This window comes from Marmota marmota, unplaced genomic scaffold (assembly GCF_001458135.2).
Source record: "Marmota marmota marmota unplaced genomic scaffold, marMar, whole genome shotgun sequence".
NCBI classification, from domain to species: Eukaryota; Metazoa; Chordata; class Mammalia; order Rodentia; family Sciuridae; genus Marmota; species Marmota marmota.
Genome location: NW_026000206.1, coordinates 9,171,271 through 9,190,402, shown reverse-complemented (window position 1 = coordinate 9,190,402; position 19,132 = coordinate 9,171,271). Strand labels below are relative to the sequence as shown.

Here is a 19,132-nt window from a genome sequence, read left to right as displayed (position 1 = left end):
CTTTCTCATTATGTGCAATTTCTTGTGGTTTGCTGAATGCAACATTCTTGAGAGTCTAGACCAGTTTCAATTTCTGTTAAGATGTCTGTAGAAACTGTCACTCGAGGACCGGCATAGCCCCAGTCTCAAGGCACAGTCTCTCTGATGTCTGGGCTGAATGCCTGAAGTGTTCAGCAGGCCTTTCCACTCTGGCTGATTGGAACTTCCGTGGCTCCAGTGCACTTCGGCCTCTGGAATCTCCAGGAAGCTCAGGGGCCTCAGCAGATGTTCTCCGGCCGGCCTGGGTCTGGTTCTGCTAATGTCCAGCCTGGTGTTAGATGGAAGACTCCAGGGGCTTAGACAACTTCCTGAGCCCCTGTTTGTGCAGCTACATTCTGCTCTGGTGTCCTGCCTCGCACATTCCAATCTGCAGTAGCCACAAGGCTCCCTCTCAGACCGTCCACTCAGAAACAAAGTGCTGCTGTGTGGAGCTCCTCTGTGCTGCGTTTAGGGAGCGTCCCCAGGCAGAAAGCTGGGCTGAGTGCGACTTCACTCCATGCGTTTTCTTCCAGAGATAGATAGATAGATGACAGAAGGATCAGTTGTATATCCACTATTCTGTCATGGTTGCAACTGGATTTCCCACCTTTATTTTAAATATGTATTTCACTATTCTATGATTATCTGTGTGTGTTCCTTCCCCAGGGAAATGGCTGAGTCTGGCCATTTTTGCACCTTTGACACCTAACAATCCCCTTAAATTGTGCAGAGTAAATTATTTTTGAATGAATTAATATTATATATTTCATTTACAAAGTAGTAATTTAAATTTTATGTTACACTTGTTCAGAATTGCAATTATTTTATATAGTAAATGTATATGGTTATGTTATTTACATGGCAGGTAACATTATATATATGTATATATAATACATGATATATATGTTTAAAGTGTACACACACACACACACACATCTTGTAAAGTTAGGAACACATACACATGGCTTAAAATGCAGAAGTTTTAAAAAGCGAAGCAGTGAAAACTTAAGTCTCACTTGCTTCCTTATTTCCCAGACAACCAGTTCTGCTCTCCTGAGACAACGTCCTCCAGTTCCTCCCCACCCCTCCTGGAAGGATCCTAGGAATTCACAAATATAAATAGTATGCATTTCCTGCTGCCCACGTTGTGGTATACTGATATTTCCCTCTACTTAAACTTACACAGGTACATTGGAGCTCTGCAGTCTGTGTGTGGATGCCCCCAAATCTGTTTATGTCTGCTTCCATTGCAGACCACTGAGGCTGCTCTCAGTTGCTTTCTAACACAAAATGCTATGAGGAGTCGCCTTGTTTGCTGCCATTTCACCCACACAAGCCTATAAGCAGAAGCAGAATTCCAGCCCTGGGGCAGATTGGATGTGCCTACCCACGCTGAGGGCAGATCCTTGCCCCCTAGGCCACTCAGGCTCGCCTGCTGCCTGACTTCTGGAAACACCCTCAGACACACCCCAGTAATGTTTGGCAGGTTCCTAAGTACTTCTTAATCCAGTCAAGGGGATCCTTAAGCTAACCGCCACAGCAATCTGGACAGTGGCATTCAAATGACTGCACTTCTCGGCTGCTCTTATAACCAGGCCACCAGAGAGCAAAGGGAAGGCTGGCCTCAGACGCTCAGACTCATCCATGACAGTCCATGTGAAAAGGCCGTAAAGCAGCCAGAGCAACGTGCAGCAGCCACATGTCACCAGAGAATAAAGGCTGACTTCCTCCTCTGGCTGTGATAGAGGAACAGGGTCCCGAGTCACCTTCCAGTCTTGAAAAATCAGTAAGATGGAAGAAAATAACACAGAATGGTGTGCAGACATTGGCCATCGGTGGTGCAGGGCTGAGAGAGAGGAAGGAAGTGAAGGAGGCGAGCTTCCAGGAGGGGTTCCAGGCTGCTGTGCAGGAGGGGAAGCAAGAGAAACGCGGTGGGCTCCGGAGTGGAGAGGAAGAGACCAGCTGTGAGGAGGCCAAAGTGGCCAGCCCGGGTGGTGAGTCCTGGAGAGAGCAGAGCCGCAGCGGGAGGCTCCTGGGAGCAGGGAGGAGCTTGTCTAGCCATCCAGCTGGGGCGTCTGCAGAGTGATGAGTCTCAAAACGAGAGCCCTCTTCACTTCGTTATATGTGCAAAAATCAACTCGAAGCAGGCCTCATTTTAAATATAACAGCAAAACTATAAAACTTCTAGGAAAAAAAAAACACAGAAAAACATCTTTGCCATCTTGGGTTAGGTAAAGATTTCTTAAATATGATGTGTAAAGCATAACCCACACAATGAAAAGATTGGTAAATCAGACTTCACCAAAGTCTTAAAATTGTATTCTTCAAAAGATGTTAAAGGACGATTTTTAGAAGATTTTATGTAAAAACCGACAGGACCTGGAAATAGCCATCTTGAGAGGAAAATTTCTGGTCTTTAAATACTTTGATTATTAATGCAAAAAATTAAGGAAATTAAATATTTATTCCAGAAAATTAGAAAAGGAGGAACAAAATGAAGGACAGTAATAGAATAGCAGTAAAACCAAAATGTAATATTAAAAACCAGCAATCCAGAAGATGAAACAGACGTGTGGATAGGAACCGAGAGCACAGCAGAGACGGCCAGCTCAGTACCTTCCTGAGTTCTCAGTTCCACCCTTACCCTGGGTTCTGGCTCTGATCAAATATATCATTGTGCTCTTAGACAAATCTGCATTAATTTTTAATATGTAAATAACCTTAATGATTTCGGCTTTTCAGTAAGTGAAAAGTGTAAGGCTGAAATACTTGATTACATAGACATATTAGACTTGAGTCAGTGTAAAGGTCTATGAATTCTCAAATACATGGCACGATTGAAATGCAAACAAAGAAAGGAGTATATATAAATATGTATGTACATATGAAGATATATACATGTGCAATATACAAAACTGATAAAGGTTTACTGTACAAAATTTTATAAATAAAAAGAAACACCTCTACATAGTAAATAAACCAACACTATAAACAGAAAACGTGTGGCAATAAATACACTTGGAAATAAACACATTAAGATATGTTAGCTGCCCGTGATTTAGAGAACCCCACACATCAAGCTAGTCCTTGTCGCTCGGCTTCTGAAAGAGTAAAGGCTTGGGTGGTGTTTGGTGGCAGGGAGCCTGGAACATAAGGACTGCAGCACAAAGTGCCGTTGGCCAGGCTTGAGACTAGATCCGACTTTCTACTGTGCGTGCAGCGTGGACCTGGAGATTCTCCTGAGAACTATCCGGGGAAACACTGTACAGTGTCAGTAGCTTGAAGAAGTAAGGAGCGTGGCACCATTATGGGCAGAGCAGTGAGGAGTGGAGCCCACCAGCAGTCCCAGAAGGACCTGTGTGGGAGCCGTGTGATGGCACCTGGCTGTGGACACAGAGGAGCGCCCTGGCAGCTGGCTGAGGTTCTTTAAGGCAGATTATGAACTAGAACATGCAGTAGGACTCAACTTCAGTATAAATGTGTGTGTGGACGTAAAGACGTGGATGTGAAAGCCATGCCCAGCTGCGGATAGGACAACTCTCTTGGGGTAAATCATTTGTTCTTACTTTTTAAAAATTCTTGTCAGTCCTGTTGGAAATCCTTCTCGTAATGAGCATAGATAGTGTTTGTATCATGATACCAAATTATTTTTATGCTGGTAGGAGGGCTAGAAGGAAGAAACTTGAAATTCCACTTTACTTCTTAAAACTGTAGTCAAAACAAGTAAAATTCAATGGAAAAAGAAAAAAACAGTTTTCCCCAAACTATGCAACGCTGTGAGGATGTAGCAGTGAAGTGGGCACCCTGGCTGTGACGGGGAGGGGTGGGCAAATTGGTGCTTTCTCTAACGAGCAGCAAGCAACAGCTTCAGTCCAAATTCACGTATTTTAACTCACATCTAGAAAACTAGCTAGGAGATAATTAGAGACGTGGACAAAAATTTATGTCTAGAATCTTCCTGCATTATTCTTTTTCAGTCAAATCGAAACAACATAAATGTCCACAATAGTGGAGTATATGTGTACCTAGCTCCAATAGTGCATTCAACCTATGTGTGCTGTGTCTCCTGGTGCTGCTCTTTGGGAGAGCCTGGGGTTCAGTGGTGTGCAGTGTACACATGCCCACCTCCTACAGCAGTGTCCACCTTCACAGGAAAGACAGTGACCTCACTCCACATGGGGCTGTCCAAGAAAAGTGCAGGATACCGAGGTGCACAGATGATATTTCTGTACAATGACAGAATGTCATGGGAAGATAAATGAGAAATATGCTGTGAACTTCTTTTTACCACCTCGAGAAATGGTGTGGGAGTTCCTCTGAGGGCCAGAAGTGACCTTTTAGAGACTATTAACCACTCAGCAGAGAGGACACGAGGGAAAAGCCCTGAGCGAGAGTGTTCTGAGCCGCCTGCACCAGAACACTAAAGCAAAACCTCTTCAGTTATCATTTAAATAGCATGCAGATACCATCCAGTTTGGAAGAGGAAATTTGAAAGACACACCTCCCTGAGAAGGTATAAAGGTAAGGAGGTGTGAGCCCACAGGACCTTTGACAAAGTCCTAACTAACCTCCTTAGGGTCTCTCTTGGGAGCAGTGGTAGGGAGATAACACTCCCCCTTCTTGAAGGAGTGGGGCTTTATGCTGGTGGCTGCTGGAATCACCAGCACTTTAGGGGTAAAGTGTTGTCTCATTACTTGGGAATTGCAATTCTGTCCTGACATGGCAGACTGAGCTGACTTTGACGGCATGACGAAGGACTATAAATTAATCGAATGATTGAGGAAGTCCTTGGAGACTGTGCTACCCCTGTTCATGCTGGTTGGCTGCAGCCATGGTAACCTCTTACTCCAGACCAAAGTCCGGGCTCTGCTGAGCTTTATGACCAGGCCCAGGGTTCAACGTCCAGCAGCACAACCTCCTTTGGGAGAGCGAGGTTTTCTATTCCACAGCAAATTATTGGACTCCATTTCTAACACTGGACTCCAAATGATAAGGTCCATAAATCTTATAAGCAGATCTTTATTCTTTTACCCTAGGGAAATCATCTCCCTGAAAAATGCCGACAGCGCAGAAGACCTTGATGTTCTTGTCTGGTTTTCTCACGAGCCTGGGGTCCGTCATCGTCATCTGCTCGATGCTGGGGACCCAAGCATGGATCACCAGTACAGTTGGCATCACAGACTCCATCTCCAACGGCAGCGTCACCATCACCTATGGTCTTTTTCGTGGTAGGAGCACTCAAGAAATTGATCAAGGACTTACAGAACCAGACAAAGACTTTGAAGGTAATGGTGAGCTCATGTGAATGGTACAGTGAGTGTGAATTAAGATTCATGTCATTCTGTGTTTGGGCCGAGTGACCACTTGAAAATAACTGCCTTGTACTTGCTGAGTGAGGCTGAAGACCAAGCCTACTTCTTAATTTTGAGAATTCACTGTGTTATTGTTTCTACTTCCTGAGTTCTGGCTGTGTCTTTCATTGCAACAGTCTGTCATTCTAGCAGTGGCTGTGTGTGGATGGTGCCAAGTTTACTGTTAAGTCAACAATTCAGCAATGATAAAACTTCAGTAAATATATATAGGGACACTCTGGTGTTCGATCGCCAGTAGGAACCGCATTTTAACTGAATTGACTATGGATTTTAAATTGGGCAAAAACCTCTGTCCAGTACTTCCTAAATAACATGATAGGGAAAAAATAAAATGGAAAACATTCCACCTCTGTTCCTACTTCTCAGCTTCGTTTCTTAAACCAATTTGAATTTACATTCTTGTCTTCAAAATATCTTGTTGTTGGAAATAACATGTAATTTCTACTGATTCTATTAATTATGTATTTTATAGGAACCCCTATTTTTTCCTAATTTCTCATATAATAATGCCTTCCTCTCAATAGGTTTAAAATTACATTTGTTGAGAATAATAAGTTGATTTGGCTACTTGACTTTTGAAATTTGATTACTATCAGTATGTTTTTAAAATCTTAGAACTACATTTGTAAATTGTATAACACAGAAGAGGACTTCATTTTGAACAGTGATACATATAGATATTAAAGAGGCATTAGCAGGTATTTTGCAACATTAACTTTTAGCTTTTAGATATTTGTCATTTTCAACCTTATACAAAGACAGTGTTTAGGTTCTGGCTCTAGTTTGCTTATGACTGTGTGTGACTGTGTGTGTGTGTGTGTGTGTGTGTGTTGCTGAGGATTGAGCTCGGGGCCTTGAGCATGTGAGGCAAGCACTCTACCAACTGAGCTATATCCCCAGCCCTGCTTATGACTTTGTTAATGAAGTGATTCCCTTAAGTCCAAAGCAGTGTGGTTGTGTGTCCCAGTCACAGGCCTGTCTTCCAGGTGTTGTAAAAGTTCCCTCTCCCCTGGCATTCAGCAGCTTCCCAGAGGGACCAGGAACATTTGCTCTACAGCAGTTAGAAGTTCAGATGTCAGTAATTCAGTCATATTTTTAGTTATGTGAGTACCATTTTCAAAATGAAAAGGGAAGTAGTTTCTGAATCTCTAGACACATAAAAAAATTAAATAAGAGACAAAATCTACAAATTTTTGGTTTTTATATGATGCCTGTTTAGAACTAGTTGGTTCCAATTTGAGATCAATGATCCCAGTGGAAGCCCTGACTCTTGGCCACCAGGGGAGGCCCAGAGGAGACCAAGGCAGGATGGGCCTGGGGCAGAGCCCTGGGATCCATGTTGGGGGCAGAGTTGGGAGAGTCTCTAAGGGTCAGCGCCCAGTGGGGAGCAGGAAGGGGAATATCTGCTTCTCCTTTGCCTGGCTCTCTTCCACTCTGTCCAGGGGTCTCCAGGAACCTCCCAGTGTTGCTGTCCCCCTGCCACGCTCTAGATGAACTGCCACCCAGTGGGTGAGGGTGCTGCACACTTGCCCTGCTGACATCTAAGGACCCTCACAGCCCAGGGGGGGGGGGGGTCTTCATCAAAGATGACTGCTTAATTACGGAAATTTTGACAACTCTCTCAGTTAGGAAGAAGTCTCTAGAAGACCTGCCTTGGTGTTCCACTGCTAAGAGTGCCTGGTGCTTCCCAGAGAGCAGCACCACAGTCCCTACGTGAGACGCCACGGCCCTCTCCCACTGCTTGTCTTGGCTGCCTGGCACTTATTTCAAATCAAAAACCAATCAGCAGCAGCAAAATAAAATCTGTATCAACACCGCTGTCCTGCTCTGGGAGGACAGACGTTCCACTGGGGAGGTTAACTTTGTCAGGTTAATGTTAGCTTCTTAGCTAATTCCAGCTCACACCGAAAACCCTTAAGGAATAGTGATTATCACCAAGCTGTGCCACATTTCTGCATAGGATCTATCATAGTGTGCCAATTTGAGCTGCAGATTTGATATTAAAGATGTCTGACTGCAGAGTGCCATAATAATTCAGCCCACAATAGGCAACTGATGGAGAAAATAACCAGTCAGACCAGGAAGGAAGTCCTCCATGGTGTAGCTGGACTGTCCAGGAGGTCAGGTTGACTGGATGTGCCCTAGTTTGCCCAACATCCAGATGAGAAGTGACAGGTCCTTTATGTGCAGACATGAACAGATCATCTTGTGACTCCAGAAGTTCTGGATACCTCATTTCAGTCAAAAGACCTTCCCCGAGCAGTTGCCATACAGTGAGGCCTGGGATTCTGACAGGATTTGTACACAGCTCCTGGCTTGGAGGGCTCACCACCCAGGGCAGAAGAATTGAACTCAACCAGTTAAGTTCAACACCTGCTGTAACTGCAGGGCTGTGGTGAGTGCAGGTCTCCACAAAAGCAAGGAGTTGGGTGGGGGACATGGCTCTGCAGACTCCTTGGGGACAGAACCCTGAAAACCTGGAGGACAGGAGGACACAGGCTCACAGTCATGGTCATGTGCCTTCTCCTTGGTTTGGATCTTGTGTGTTATGCAAACATAAAAAACTTAAAAGAAGTCATTTCTCTGACTTTGGTTTTTGAAAATGTCATTAGGGGTCAATGGGTGTGATGTATAATATTTCCTCACCCTGGCAACAAGGACAAAGTGAGTCACTCACATGTAGAACATGGGGTCATTTCAGATGTCACCCAGCCTACATGCCATCCAGAACATATATTTTTACAGAATCATTTTGACAGAAAAAACTTTTGTGAAAGACATTCTGTTCGTGTGGCACTGGACCTTTACTCTTGGTCCCAAGAATGGTTTTGCAGTAGGTATGTGGCACTTTGAGCACTTGCATTGCAAGGACACTGAGTCTCTGAGGCTAGAGGTAGAATCACCTGGACACTGGCAAAGAAACCCTGCTTGACGGGGATCTCAGGGAGTTGTCCCTGGTCTGCTTGTTTTAAGAATCCCTCCCAGATACCTAAGACCAAGCAATTCTAAGTCTGGTGATGACCGCCAGCCTCGCCATGGCCAGATGCTAGGAGGGACGCTTATATCGCCATGCTGGGCATTGCTTCAAGCTCCAGTGCTTAAAGTTAAACTAGTTTATTGGGAATAGCTCTAGATGCAACCTTGAAAATGAACCCACATAGGCTGGAAGAAGGCATCAGGACCCACTGGCCCTCATGCTGCCCTCGAGTCAATGACTAACCAATCATACACTGTAGGAACGTCACCCCCATCTGGCCTCTGTGCCTGTCAGTCTCCACCAACCCCATTGTTCCCAGGAGATCAACAAAGATAAAAATAACTAGGAATGGGCTGGGGCTGTAGCTCAGTGGTAGAGCGCCCCCCCTCGCATGTGAGAGGCACTGGGTCTGATCCTCAGCACCACATAAAGATAAATAAAGATATAAAAAAATTAGGAAAACAAATATGCTGCAAAAGCCGGTTGATTGCAAAGAGAAGAAGAAATGAAGTCGATGTCCACGGAACACATGCCTGCCACCCCACACACCTGTGCCCTCACACAGGGACACTTCCCTAGAAAAGAGCTACTCCTCATTTGCCCTCAGAAATGTAACCATGCTGAAGGGGGGAGAGGATAGGACACAGGTGTCCTGCAGGGCTCAGCCACCCTTCTCTCAAGACAGCCCTGGCAACATTCCTAGAGGCGGGCACCAGAGGCCACCCACCAGGAGGGTCTGAGTCATGCTCTGAGATCTGTTGGCATCACGACCCCTTCCAGGGTTGCCCTCTTGTCCACAGATTCAGAAGATGCCCTGATCAGGCCCCTAGTGGCCAGTGTTTGAGAGGGAGGGGAAGTGTGGGTGCCCACCCACCTACCAGGCCACTGGCACTTCCCCCCAGTGTCCGAGGACTTACAGAAAACTAGAAAGGCAGGTGGCAAGTGGGCCTGAAGGGGTTAACCATCCCTGCTCAGGGAGCCGGATGTCCAGTGCCACTGCTTTTGTCCCTTGCTCCACCAGCCAGCAGTCCAGTCCTGCCTCCCAGCTGTGGGGCCTGTGGGCCTGCACTCCCCTCTGTGGCCGTGTGTTCCTGGCCTCTTTCCGGGGGTTGCCAGAATCAGGGCAATTAGTTCCAATTGTGAGGTGGCTTTCCTGACTCAATGCTTGCCCCTCAAAGAAAGGAAAAGAACGGCATGTGTTTGCTAATTCCATAGCAGAGAGCAGCTGTCAGATGCGGGAGGTTGGTTGCCATTCCATTCTTGCTAACTTTTGCTGCATTTTCTGCTTTCATTGTCTGAGTTCTGAGGCAGGAACTGGAAGGAAGACACAGCTGTCATACCTGGGTGGCAGGGAATTCAGGATGCTGAAGAGCAATTTCACCATGTAGCAGTTAACATTAAGTCGAACTGTCCCCTTAATACAGGGAAAGTAGGAGCCAACAGCCCCAAGTTGACTCTTTTGAAGATCATGTCTACCAATTCCTACCAAAAGTCAAAGAAAAGAGCTGCCCTCTACTGTCCCTTCCTGATTTACTCTGAAAAAAAATGGAATGTTAACCAGTTTTGAACGAACATTTACTGCTTTTTATTAAGTGTGCAAAGCAGAAAAATACTTCAGGGCACTTCGAGTGTCTGGGACATAAGATATGTTTTTCACACTGAAGCTTCTGTTTTCTATTGAGTGTTCAAATTATTTCTTTGGCTCTCAAACTTTGCCAAAGAGAGGGCTCCTATGTCTCTTCCAACTTCTGGTGGGATCCCCAAGTTTCCCTCGAGAAAGCTGCTTTGCATGGAATGGGAAGTGACCCCACCTTAACAGTGATGAGGCACTAAAACACGAAGGGCCTGACCTGTACCTCTGGCTAGGTGTGTCCGCCTTGGTCTTCCTACTCCTCCTCTGAGGTCACTTTCCTCTAGTTTCACAACAGGTGACAGGTGTATGCTAAGTTAGAACAAACACGATATCCCATGAAAGGTGGGAGAAAGAGGCAAGAGACTCAGCTAAGGTCAGGGACAGGTGTAGCCCCTGCCAGGTGGCCCCTGGCCCTGAGGCCTGGCCCCTCAGACCTGCCCACCTGGCTCCACCACAGGGGGTCATGGCCTGACTGCACTCTAAGTCTGACATACTCTTAGAGCCCTTGACTAAGTGCAGGGCAGAGAATGTGGTGCCGGGGATCTTACCACCCGTGCCAGGGATCACCATGGGAAAGCACAGAGCAGCCCCCTCATGGCAGAGGACAAGGTGGTGGGAGTGCCCTGTGAGCTGAACTTAGCTCCCAGGCCCAGCTGGGGAGTGAAGTGCTCTGTAGCCCAGGATGGTGAGGTCATCTCCACGTCAGCTGAGCTGATAACTTCCTCTGCTCCCTTCCCCCCTGGGTTCACAAGGGACATGTGGCAGTGGGCAACACCCAGGATCCCTGCCTCCCTTTCCCCTCTGACTCTCTTTCCTGCCCTTTCTCACTTCCATGTCCCCCTCTCCTTTCTGCCGGTGTCTCCTGTTACTGCTCACCGCCGCTCCCAGCCTCTCCTGCTCCCTGTTTACAGCAGCTCCTTGCTCAGGGCTCAGCCACAGAGGACCAGGACACCCGCCCCTGGGCCACCTTCTCTCTTCCCAGGAGGGTCTTTACAGTAAGATCACTCTGCCACCCACCTCTGAGGGCCTGTCTGGGATGCCCAGCTGCGGACTTGCTGGCCACAGCTCTTTTATGCCCACTCTCTGCCCAGTGGGAGGAACTTGCTTCCCTCACAGGGCACTCCTGATTAAAAAGCAAAAATTTTATATTAAAAGGTGATCAAATGGACTGTCCAAACTAGTTTAAGATGTCCCAAACTAGGGTGAAGACCTGCTTCTGCCCAAGAAGAATGCCCGATCTGTTGTCGTCAGCACACCCTGATCAACAGTGGGCGTGACGTGCGTGCAGAGGGACACTGACAAAGCCCCTCCAGGAGGTGGCTGTCGATGACGTCAGTGTTCACCCCTCCTCAAACACTTGGGGGGGCTGCCAGGCAGGAGGGGGCAATGCACTTTTGTTTTCATGGGGACAATCTGGGCCCCTGGACAAAGCTGTGGGGAAGCAGATTTGGGCTCAACACAATGAAGAATTTTCAGTAATTGAGGCAGTGCAGGGGAGGACATTGTAGAGAGAGGATGTCCCCTCGTGGAGGCTGGAACAGGTTCCAGCAGCCCCTCCCTGGAGCCCTAGGCATACACAGCCCTGGAAACAGGAATCTTATGTAGCCCTGCTGCTCTCTGTTCTCTAAAGCTGTGCTGAGCTACAGGTCTGAGAGTCTCCAGGCTCTCTCCACGGGGCCCTGGGAAGCTCGAAGGGAAGGAGGGTTTACTTGCCACCCCACCCTGCCCCCCGGCTCTGGTACCTGGCAATTCCCTGTGGTTGTCTTAGTGTGTTGCTCTCAGCTCTGAAATCTCTCCCAAGTCATTTTTTTTCCTTATGACTTCCTGTAACACTGAATTTAAAGAGGGGTCATCTGCTCAGGGAAGGAGGGGATGAGTGACTGGGCGTGTGGTGTGGGCTGCCCAGTCAGGTCGCTTGTGTCATAGCAAAGAGGCAGCTGGAGGAGACCGAGGCCAGGGAGGATGGCTGCTGGTGGTCAGAAGCTGTGAAGACCCTGTGGTGCATGGCCCAGGGGTCTTTTCCTGTACAAGTCCACACCTGGGGCCCCTGTGCACCCAGGATAGATGCAGCTAGGAGGGGTCTTGGAGAGATGTGAAGGCTCTCAGGGGCCTGACTCCCAGCCTCTTCTAGCGTAGGAGCCCCGTGGCCTTCAGGCCTCTCCGGCTCCAGGATACTGGAGTCTGGGCCCAGGACCAACAAGCATGCTGGTTTGTGCCTGCAGGCGTCCTTCCTGCCTCCACTGCTAGCCTTGGGCTCCCTCCCCCTAGTGCCCTCCATTCCCCCTTCCTTCCAGCCTTCCCTCTCACTGGATTTCCTGCAAAGCCACAAGGTGTATGGGGACCTGGTTGCACACAGGTGTGACCAACCATTTAAGTATCTTCAAAAGAAAGCAGGGGCAGTGCTTAGAGCCCAAGGCTTGCTCATGATGAAAGTGCCATAAATCCCACTGCAAGAATGTGAGGCCAGCATCAGTGATGGAAGGTCGCAGGTATTCAGGACACTGCCAAGGAACTTAAGAATCGGGAGAAATGTCCAGTTATCTGCAGTCAAGCACGGAGAAAACAACTGGCATTCAGGGAGGAATGTGGTCTTGTTTATACAGGACTGAAAGTGCATAGCTACTCTGACATCTGACGGTCACCAGCCCAAATACCTGGGGCGGGAGGGAGAGGCGGAGGAGCGCCTGGCTGGCCGGCTTCTGCCCTCTGTGCTCTGCACTCACCAAACATTGTTTTAGTTTTAGGGATGTTGAACAATTCTTCCCAAAAAACTCTCCATTTGGTGGCCATCCTGTTCCTGGTCCTCAGCTTGTCCACTTCGCTGCTGAGTTCGGGCTTTACCTTCTACAACAGCATCAGCAACCCCTACCAGACGTTCCTGGGCCCGACAGGGGTGTACACCTGGAATGGACTTGGCGGTGAGTATCCCCAGAAGACCCTGTGCTCCACGGAAACCGCACCCTTCTAGTCTCCATCTCAGCCTCTCTCCCTCACACACATGGACACACAGGTCACACGGTGGTGACAGGAGTTAGTGTGTCCCGGGTCTGTGGTGGGGTACTTCAGCACCTCTGGATGTAGAATTCTGTTTCCAATGCTCTGGCAATTTGCAAGAAGGGAGGTGAAGAGAGGGCGTGACAACGGCAACGTGAGCCACCTTTGCTCTTGAGAATCTCACCTTGAGTCACATAAAGCACACTTAAGTCAAGAGAGCACTCACTGGGCTCCTGCTGTGTAACTCCAAACCAGGCTCCATGAGATGTGCAGAAGTATATGCCATAAATCCCATTGTGTATACACAAGCACATATGCACACATGTATGTATATGTACACATGTACATAGGTGCGTGCACGCGCACACACACACACACACACACACGCTTATTTACTCCCCTCTGGCCTCCACTTAACCAGTCAACTTGGGCTCCTGAGATGTCACATCTGTGTCGTTGTGCCACTGAGCCAACATGGAGTCATTTAGGAGCCTCTGGGCCGACGCCCTCCTTGCAGGCTACCTGAGTCCTGGGCTGCTGTGGTGTTGCCAGGAGGTTTGGTCTGCTTCATGGTCGGGTGTGGGATAGTAGAGGGAGCCCAGATGGGAAGTGGGTCCTGGCTCTGCCTTATGGTATTTTGGACTCTTGCTGTGTTTTCCAGGGCGCTGTAGCTGCCACAGCTGCCCGGAGCTGGGCCAGGGCCAGTGGAGGGTCTCTTTGTCCCGTCCCACCTTCCTCTGAGGCCTTGCCCCTGCCAGACAGCAGGTTCCTCTGCTACCTTCCTCTGTCCTCCTCCAGAACTGGGTTAGGGAGCAAAGGCCATCCTCCTGGGACCAAAGGGGGCTTCGGGGTGCATCTTGACATGGGCCAGAGACCTGAGCTAGGAAAGATGCTCTGGATATCGAGGTGTCCAGAAGCCTCAGAGGAGAACCATGGGCAGCTTCCTCCTGTCCTTCCGTGGAAGGCCATCTTTACCACTGCCTGGCATAGGTGGCTGGAAGGCGCTCATGTCTCCATGCCTTGGCTACACCAGAAATGAGAGGAGAGAAAAGCCCTTCCTGTGGCAGGTTGGCATGGTTGGCACACCTACTGAGGACACTGAAGTTCCCGCTGGAGGTCCCTGAACCAGGGGTCCAGACCACCAGTCAGCCCCAGCACAGTGCAGGTGGCAGGAAGAGGGATAAAACTTCTGGGGACTTCTAAGTTGTAAGCCAGGATGACAGGGGGCTACCTGTCCAGGAAGACTAGGGCACGTGGTCACATGACATGCTAGCCTCAGCTCCGAGCTCTTGGGTCAGGCTGGCCTGGCAACATCCATACACAACTGGCTCTTTCCTTCCGTGCTGTTGTTACCTAGGGGTCAAAACAAGCCCCCAGCTTCGTGGTGCACACTTGGGGCCAGGGACAACAGCCTGCAGAACGGTCCTCACTGTGGCCTCTCTGAGGGGGCTGAGCACCAAAGGGGAAAGGACTTGGTGCAAACCTAGACATACTCACCCGAAGCCAGGGCCCTGGCCCCCAGGTGCTGCTGTGACTATAGCTCGCCTCAGCCAGCCGAGCCAGGCAAATCCCTGGACCTCCTCACTGGGGAAAGGGAAAGCACTTTTATTCCTCCTCAAGCAGCTAAGAATCTTAGGGAAACAGAGGCTTTGGCATGGCTGGGTTCGGGTCTCAGCCTGAGTCCTCAGAGTGCTGTCTGTCCCCTTTGCCCCCTCCAGTTCCCCGCATTTGCTCAGTTCTGGCACAGCCAGCTCTGCTCTCGTAGGGGTCAGGTGGCTCTGGCAGCAGCACCTCATGAGGAAAGACCTGCGGGTTCCCAATGGTCAAGAGGGTATCCTGGGCCCAGAGAGTATCCTAGGCCAGCCTCTGTAGCCAGCAGGGTTGAATTCACGTAAGTGTTCACCAACTGGCCAAGGACACCCGAATCTCTGGAGCTGGGCTGGGCTGGGCCTTTCTCCAGCCCCAGGAGCACGTTGGGGAGGACCAGTGGGTTCCTGGAGGAGAAGCAGGAGTGGGTGTTCAGTGGAGATGCTGTGGCCACACTTGGGCGTCGCACTGTAGGCCTGGCAGCCTGCTTCCCCAAGGCTGCAGCCCCTGGTGCCCTCGCCTCCTCAGCTGGACACAAGCTGACTTTGCACACGTCAGAGGCCCCATGTGTGATGGAAAGAGGAAACATGAAAATAGGGTCAGAGAGCTTCCCCTCAGCCCGCTCACTTCTTCTATCTCTAGAGACTTGACACACACACACACACACACACACACACAGGCTGCGAGGTGGGTGGGAAGGCGGTCTGAGATTGATGTGTAAGGAGCTGAAATGCATTCTGACAGGAGCTGGAGGAGACCTGGCCAGCTGTGGCTCTTCTAAATGTCCTGTGCAGACGTTGGGTCCCAATGCCTCATAAGCCAGACTTTGCCCTCAGTTTGCCCTCTGGGGACTACTGACATTTTTTCCTGCTTGCAGGATTGCAGAATTTAGCAATAACTCTCAGTTTGCAGGAGGCTGAGTCTGCAGGAGGGCCTGTGTACAGAGACTTCACCAGGCACCTTGGCCTTGGATTGCTGTGGGCCCGAGTCAGTCACCTCTGTGCCCTGGGGCCAGAGGGGAGCACTGCAAACCCCTGGAGGCTGGATTTGTGCACATTCTCCTGGGCTGGCATTTGGTGGGCAGGGTCCAGCAGGGCAGAGGAGGAAGTGGGTTTCTTTCTTGTTTCTGACGGAGAGTAGCAGGAGTGCCATCTCCATGGTCTGGTGCCCTGTGACCCAAGACCCTCTCTGCAGCACACTAGCCTGGTGTGGCTGGGCACTGGCCACACAGGGAAGAACTGCATACTCAGAGAAGGTTGGAGCCAGAGACACTCACAGACTGGTGGCTTCAAATACATTTATGCCTCAACCAGGGAGCCCAGGAAGCAACTAAGCAGGTCATATGACCTCGGGTGACAGGCCAGGACAGAAGCCCGAGTCCCTGAGCCTTCAGGAGCTCGGCATCAACCCTGGGGCTTCCTCTAGCTCCAGTAAATTCTTCTGTCCCAGATAGCTGGAGATGCCAGGCAGCTGGAGGCTGCGGTGGAGCCCAGGGCTCCCGGCATCTCACCTCCAGAGGGACTCGGGTCAGCCCTGAGTCGGTTGGCTGCTCCTCCTCTGCAGATCAAAGCTCTGGACGGGCACGGAGCATCCTCCCTTGTATGATTCAGCCCTCTGAGGAACTTCACAAGGGGAAAATGAGGGGCAATTAAGGCAGGTGAGGCTGGGGAGCATCAGAGGACTGGGCTTTTGTTCACACAAATAATTAAGAAATAAAGCCATTGTTTGAGGATGAAGCCTGGCATCAGGGACTGTTAAAATTCTCCCCTCGACAAACCTCTCTAATCAGAGCCTCTTGGAGACCATTCGGGACACCTCCCCGCGTGTGGGGCACGCCAGGACGGGTCTGACGCCAGGGTGTCCACTGCACTCTGCACAGTGCCTGGGTCAGCAGATAGAGGATCCTGGGGATCCCCCTGGTGGCCACATCTCAGTCAGACCCTGCCTGGGCCAGGCTCCCCTGCCTTGCCACCGGCCTGAGAGTCTGCACCCTCCCCCTCCCTGCAAACCTTCTCAGCAGCAGTGTGGTTGAGAAACGAGTCACATGCATGTGTTTTCCCACCTTCAGCCCACCACTGGACAGGTTTCAGTATGTCCTCAGACATGTGTGAGGCCACGGCTAAAGGGCTGCTTTTTGAGTCTTGAGTGGATGTGGAAAGACGAGCTCTGAATCTATCTGTGTGGCCACAGCGTCTCCACTGGGCACCCACTCCTGCTTTACCACATCAACTTAAGACTCAAAAAGAAGCCCTTTGGCAGTGGCCTCCTGCCATCAGGAAGCAACCATGGGTCTATATTTTTGTCCATCCTTCCTGGTTAAAGGCCAAACCCACTGAGTCGTGCAGAATGAAATTCAAGCCCCTGAGCCGGCTGAGGCTGTGCAAGGGGTCCTGTCTCCACCCCCAGTGCTCAGGACCCTGCTGACTGCTGCCATCACAGTCCAGGATGTGGGGGCTCGCTGCCCACCTGTCTTTGCTGCTCCTGTCGCCTGCCACGCTGCTCTTCCCTTAACCTTTCCCAGTCCTGTCCACCATCCAGACCCCTCTAGACTCCTGCCCTACTCGCGCTGCATGCTGTCACCCATCTGCCGGTGCACTGGGCTCTCCCGCTGCATGCGGGTTTGAGGAAGCACGTCACCTGGTAGACCAGGGGTACACAACGGCTGCCGGAAGGACTAGAGCTGGAGTATCTGCTCTTGGGCAGAACCAGCCTGGCACACCCCCAGCACTTTGTGCCTAGAACTTAGTTTGTGTCTTATTTTTAAAAAATATTCTCCCCAAATACTTGAAAGAGTGTAAACTCCTGTGTAGATACTCAATAAACACTCTTAGAGCGTGTGTGTCCAAACAAAATACAACACAGGGCTGGGGATGTGGCTCAGTGGTCAAGTGCCCTTGTGTCCGATCCCCCCCAAATGACAAAACAGGAGTGTGTCATCGTGTCATTAGGAGCTTTGTTCTCTTCCCAGCATCCTTCATTCTCCTGACCATGCTGCTGTTTGTGGGGAACACACAGTCCAACCATCTCTCCGGGGAACTGCTGGAGAAGCTCTACCCAACAGTCACTAGTGGAGGAACGACCCACAGCTACGGGTACTCATTTTGGCTCATCCTGCTGGTCATTCTTCTCGATATGGTCACCGTGGTCATCATCATTTTCTACCAGAAGGCCAGATACCAGCAGAAGCAGGAGCAGAGAAAGCCCATGGAGTATGCTCCCAGGGACGGGATTTTATTCTGAATTCGACTTGGGGTCACTTTGGCGTTGTGTCTGTTTGGTGGACGTCAGCTCCCCGAGCAGTGGCAGGCAAGCTTCTCTGGACAATCAATATGGAAAGATGACTGCCATTTGTGATTTTTCTGACTGCCATTTGTGATGACTTTTCTCTCCCCGGACACCGTGTTCTTCACAGAGACCGTTGCCTTGGAAGGGGTGGGGAAGAGGAGTGGGGAGGCCATGTCTAGGCAGTGCTCCCTGCTGCGGAGGGTCAGGAGCCGGTGGCCTTCCCACCATCTGAAACAGGAAAGGTCCCACACCTTCCCTCTGACTAGCCAGGAGCACTTTAGCACCTGTCACCTGCTGTCTGCAGGAGGGGGCAGGTATTTTCATTCTGCTCTAAGAATAAAGACTTCCAGGTACAGAGAGATTCAGAGCTTGTCTTTCCACATCCGGGGGTGGGCAGTAAAAGGACTCAGGAGGAAGTGACCTGGGTTTCTGGTTCCTCAGTCGCTGGGTTTAACCCAAACCCAGCGGTGAGTCGATAAGTGATCCTGAAACCTATTCTTGAGGTTCCAAGGTGTGGTTTTGGGTGGGAAGAGATTAGAAGTGAAAGCATGGAAAAATAAAAATTATAGCCTTTATTCTTTTTGTTAAAAAGGATAAGTATTATAATTTTGGTTTAATGGGATCATGGTAAATTCAGTCAAAATAGAAATGAAATATCTGGGCAAGTTATACTACCACCCCGTGAACCAACCCTCTGCTTAGTTACTGTGGGCAGATATAAGCGTGCTGGGCAGACGGGGGTACTGCCCATCAGCACCCTCCTGCCCAGCCGGAAGCCGAGGGAGAAGCAGGTCAGAGCCTGTGGCTTGCAGTTTCCTAGGCAAGGACCAGGGCCCACCCGGAGTTCAGGGGCTGGGGAAACCCTCCAAGAGCAGGTGGGCGGAACTGGTTGGTAGTTTCCCAAGAAGACAGTTGGGCAACCAGGAATAGAGAACTCAGTCACCTACCTGCCAGTTAGGGTAACTTCCCGGAAAACCACCAGAGCCTGCCTATTCCCCAGGCTGGCCGGGTTGGCTTCCGACAGGGCTGTGAGCCTGGCTGCACCAGGGCTGAGGAGAGCAGGTTCCCTGGGGCAGTTTGCCCAGCAGCCGCTCTAGACAGAGGACCCACCCTTCACCAAGCTCTCTGGGTGACATCCTCCTCTGATTATTTTCAGGGTCTGTCTTACAAACATGCCCTGGGCACCTGGGATGAGGCTGCACTGGGCTAACCTGAGCATGTGCCCTGTGGGGTCCCTGTCCAGCACTTAAGACCGAGGCCAAAAAG

General features: G+C 50.1%; 1 protein-coding gene across 3 annotated transcripts; it reads left to right on the top strand.

The window, feature by feature from the left end:
* Positions 1-1,624: 1,624 nt before the first annotated feature.
* On the top strand, positions 1,625-18,225 carry Clrn3 (clarin 3). 3 transcript variants are annotated; one of them, XM_048791385.1, is made up of 4 exons: positions 1,625-2,012; positions 5,055-5,303; positions 12,739-12,918; positions 17,550-18,225. In XM_048791385.1, the coding sequence occupies exons 2-4, from the start codon at positions 5,075-5,077 to the stop codon at positions 17,819-17,821; spliced, it is 681 nt and encodes a 226-aa protein (XP_048647342.1). In that variant the 5' UTR covers positions 1,625-2,012; positions 5,055-5,074; the 3' UTR covers positions 17,822-18,225. The 3 variants fall into 3 exon arrangements, with proteins under 3 accessions (XP_048647342.1, XP_048647341.1, XP_015353883.1); XM_048791384.1 differs by lacking the exon at positions 1,625-2,012 and adding an exon at positions 2,039-3,565; XM_015498397.2 differs by lacking the exon at positions 1,625-2,012 and having other exon boundaries at positions 4,109-5,303.
* Positions 18,226-19,132: the final 907 nt, after the last annotated feature.

What these genes read in the sequence shown, in the direction of transcription:
- Clrn3 (XM_048791385.1), top strand. Translation starts at nt 5,075, where the DNA reads ATGCCGACAGCGCAGAAGACCTTGATGTTCTTGTCTGGTTTTCTCACG. An exon ending in ACCAGACAAAGACTTTGAAG is followed by an intron (nt 5,304 to 12,738) that starts GTAATGGTGAGC and finishes ACATTGTTTTAG; the next exon opens with TTTTAGGGATGTTGAACAAT. An exon ending in CACCTGGAATGGACTTGGCG is followed by an intron (nt 12,919 to 17,549) that starts GTGAGTATCCCC and finishes TTCTCTTCCCAG; the next exon opens with CATCCTTCATTCTCCTGACC.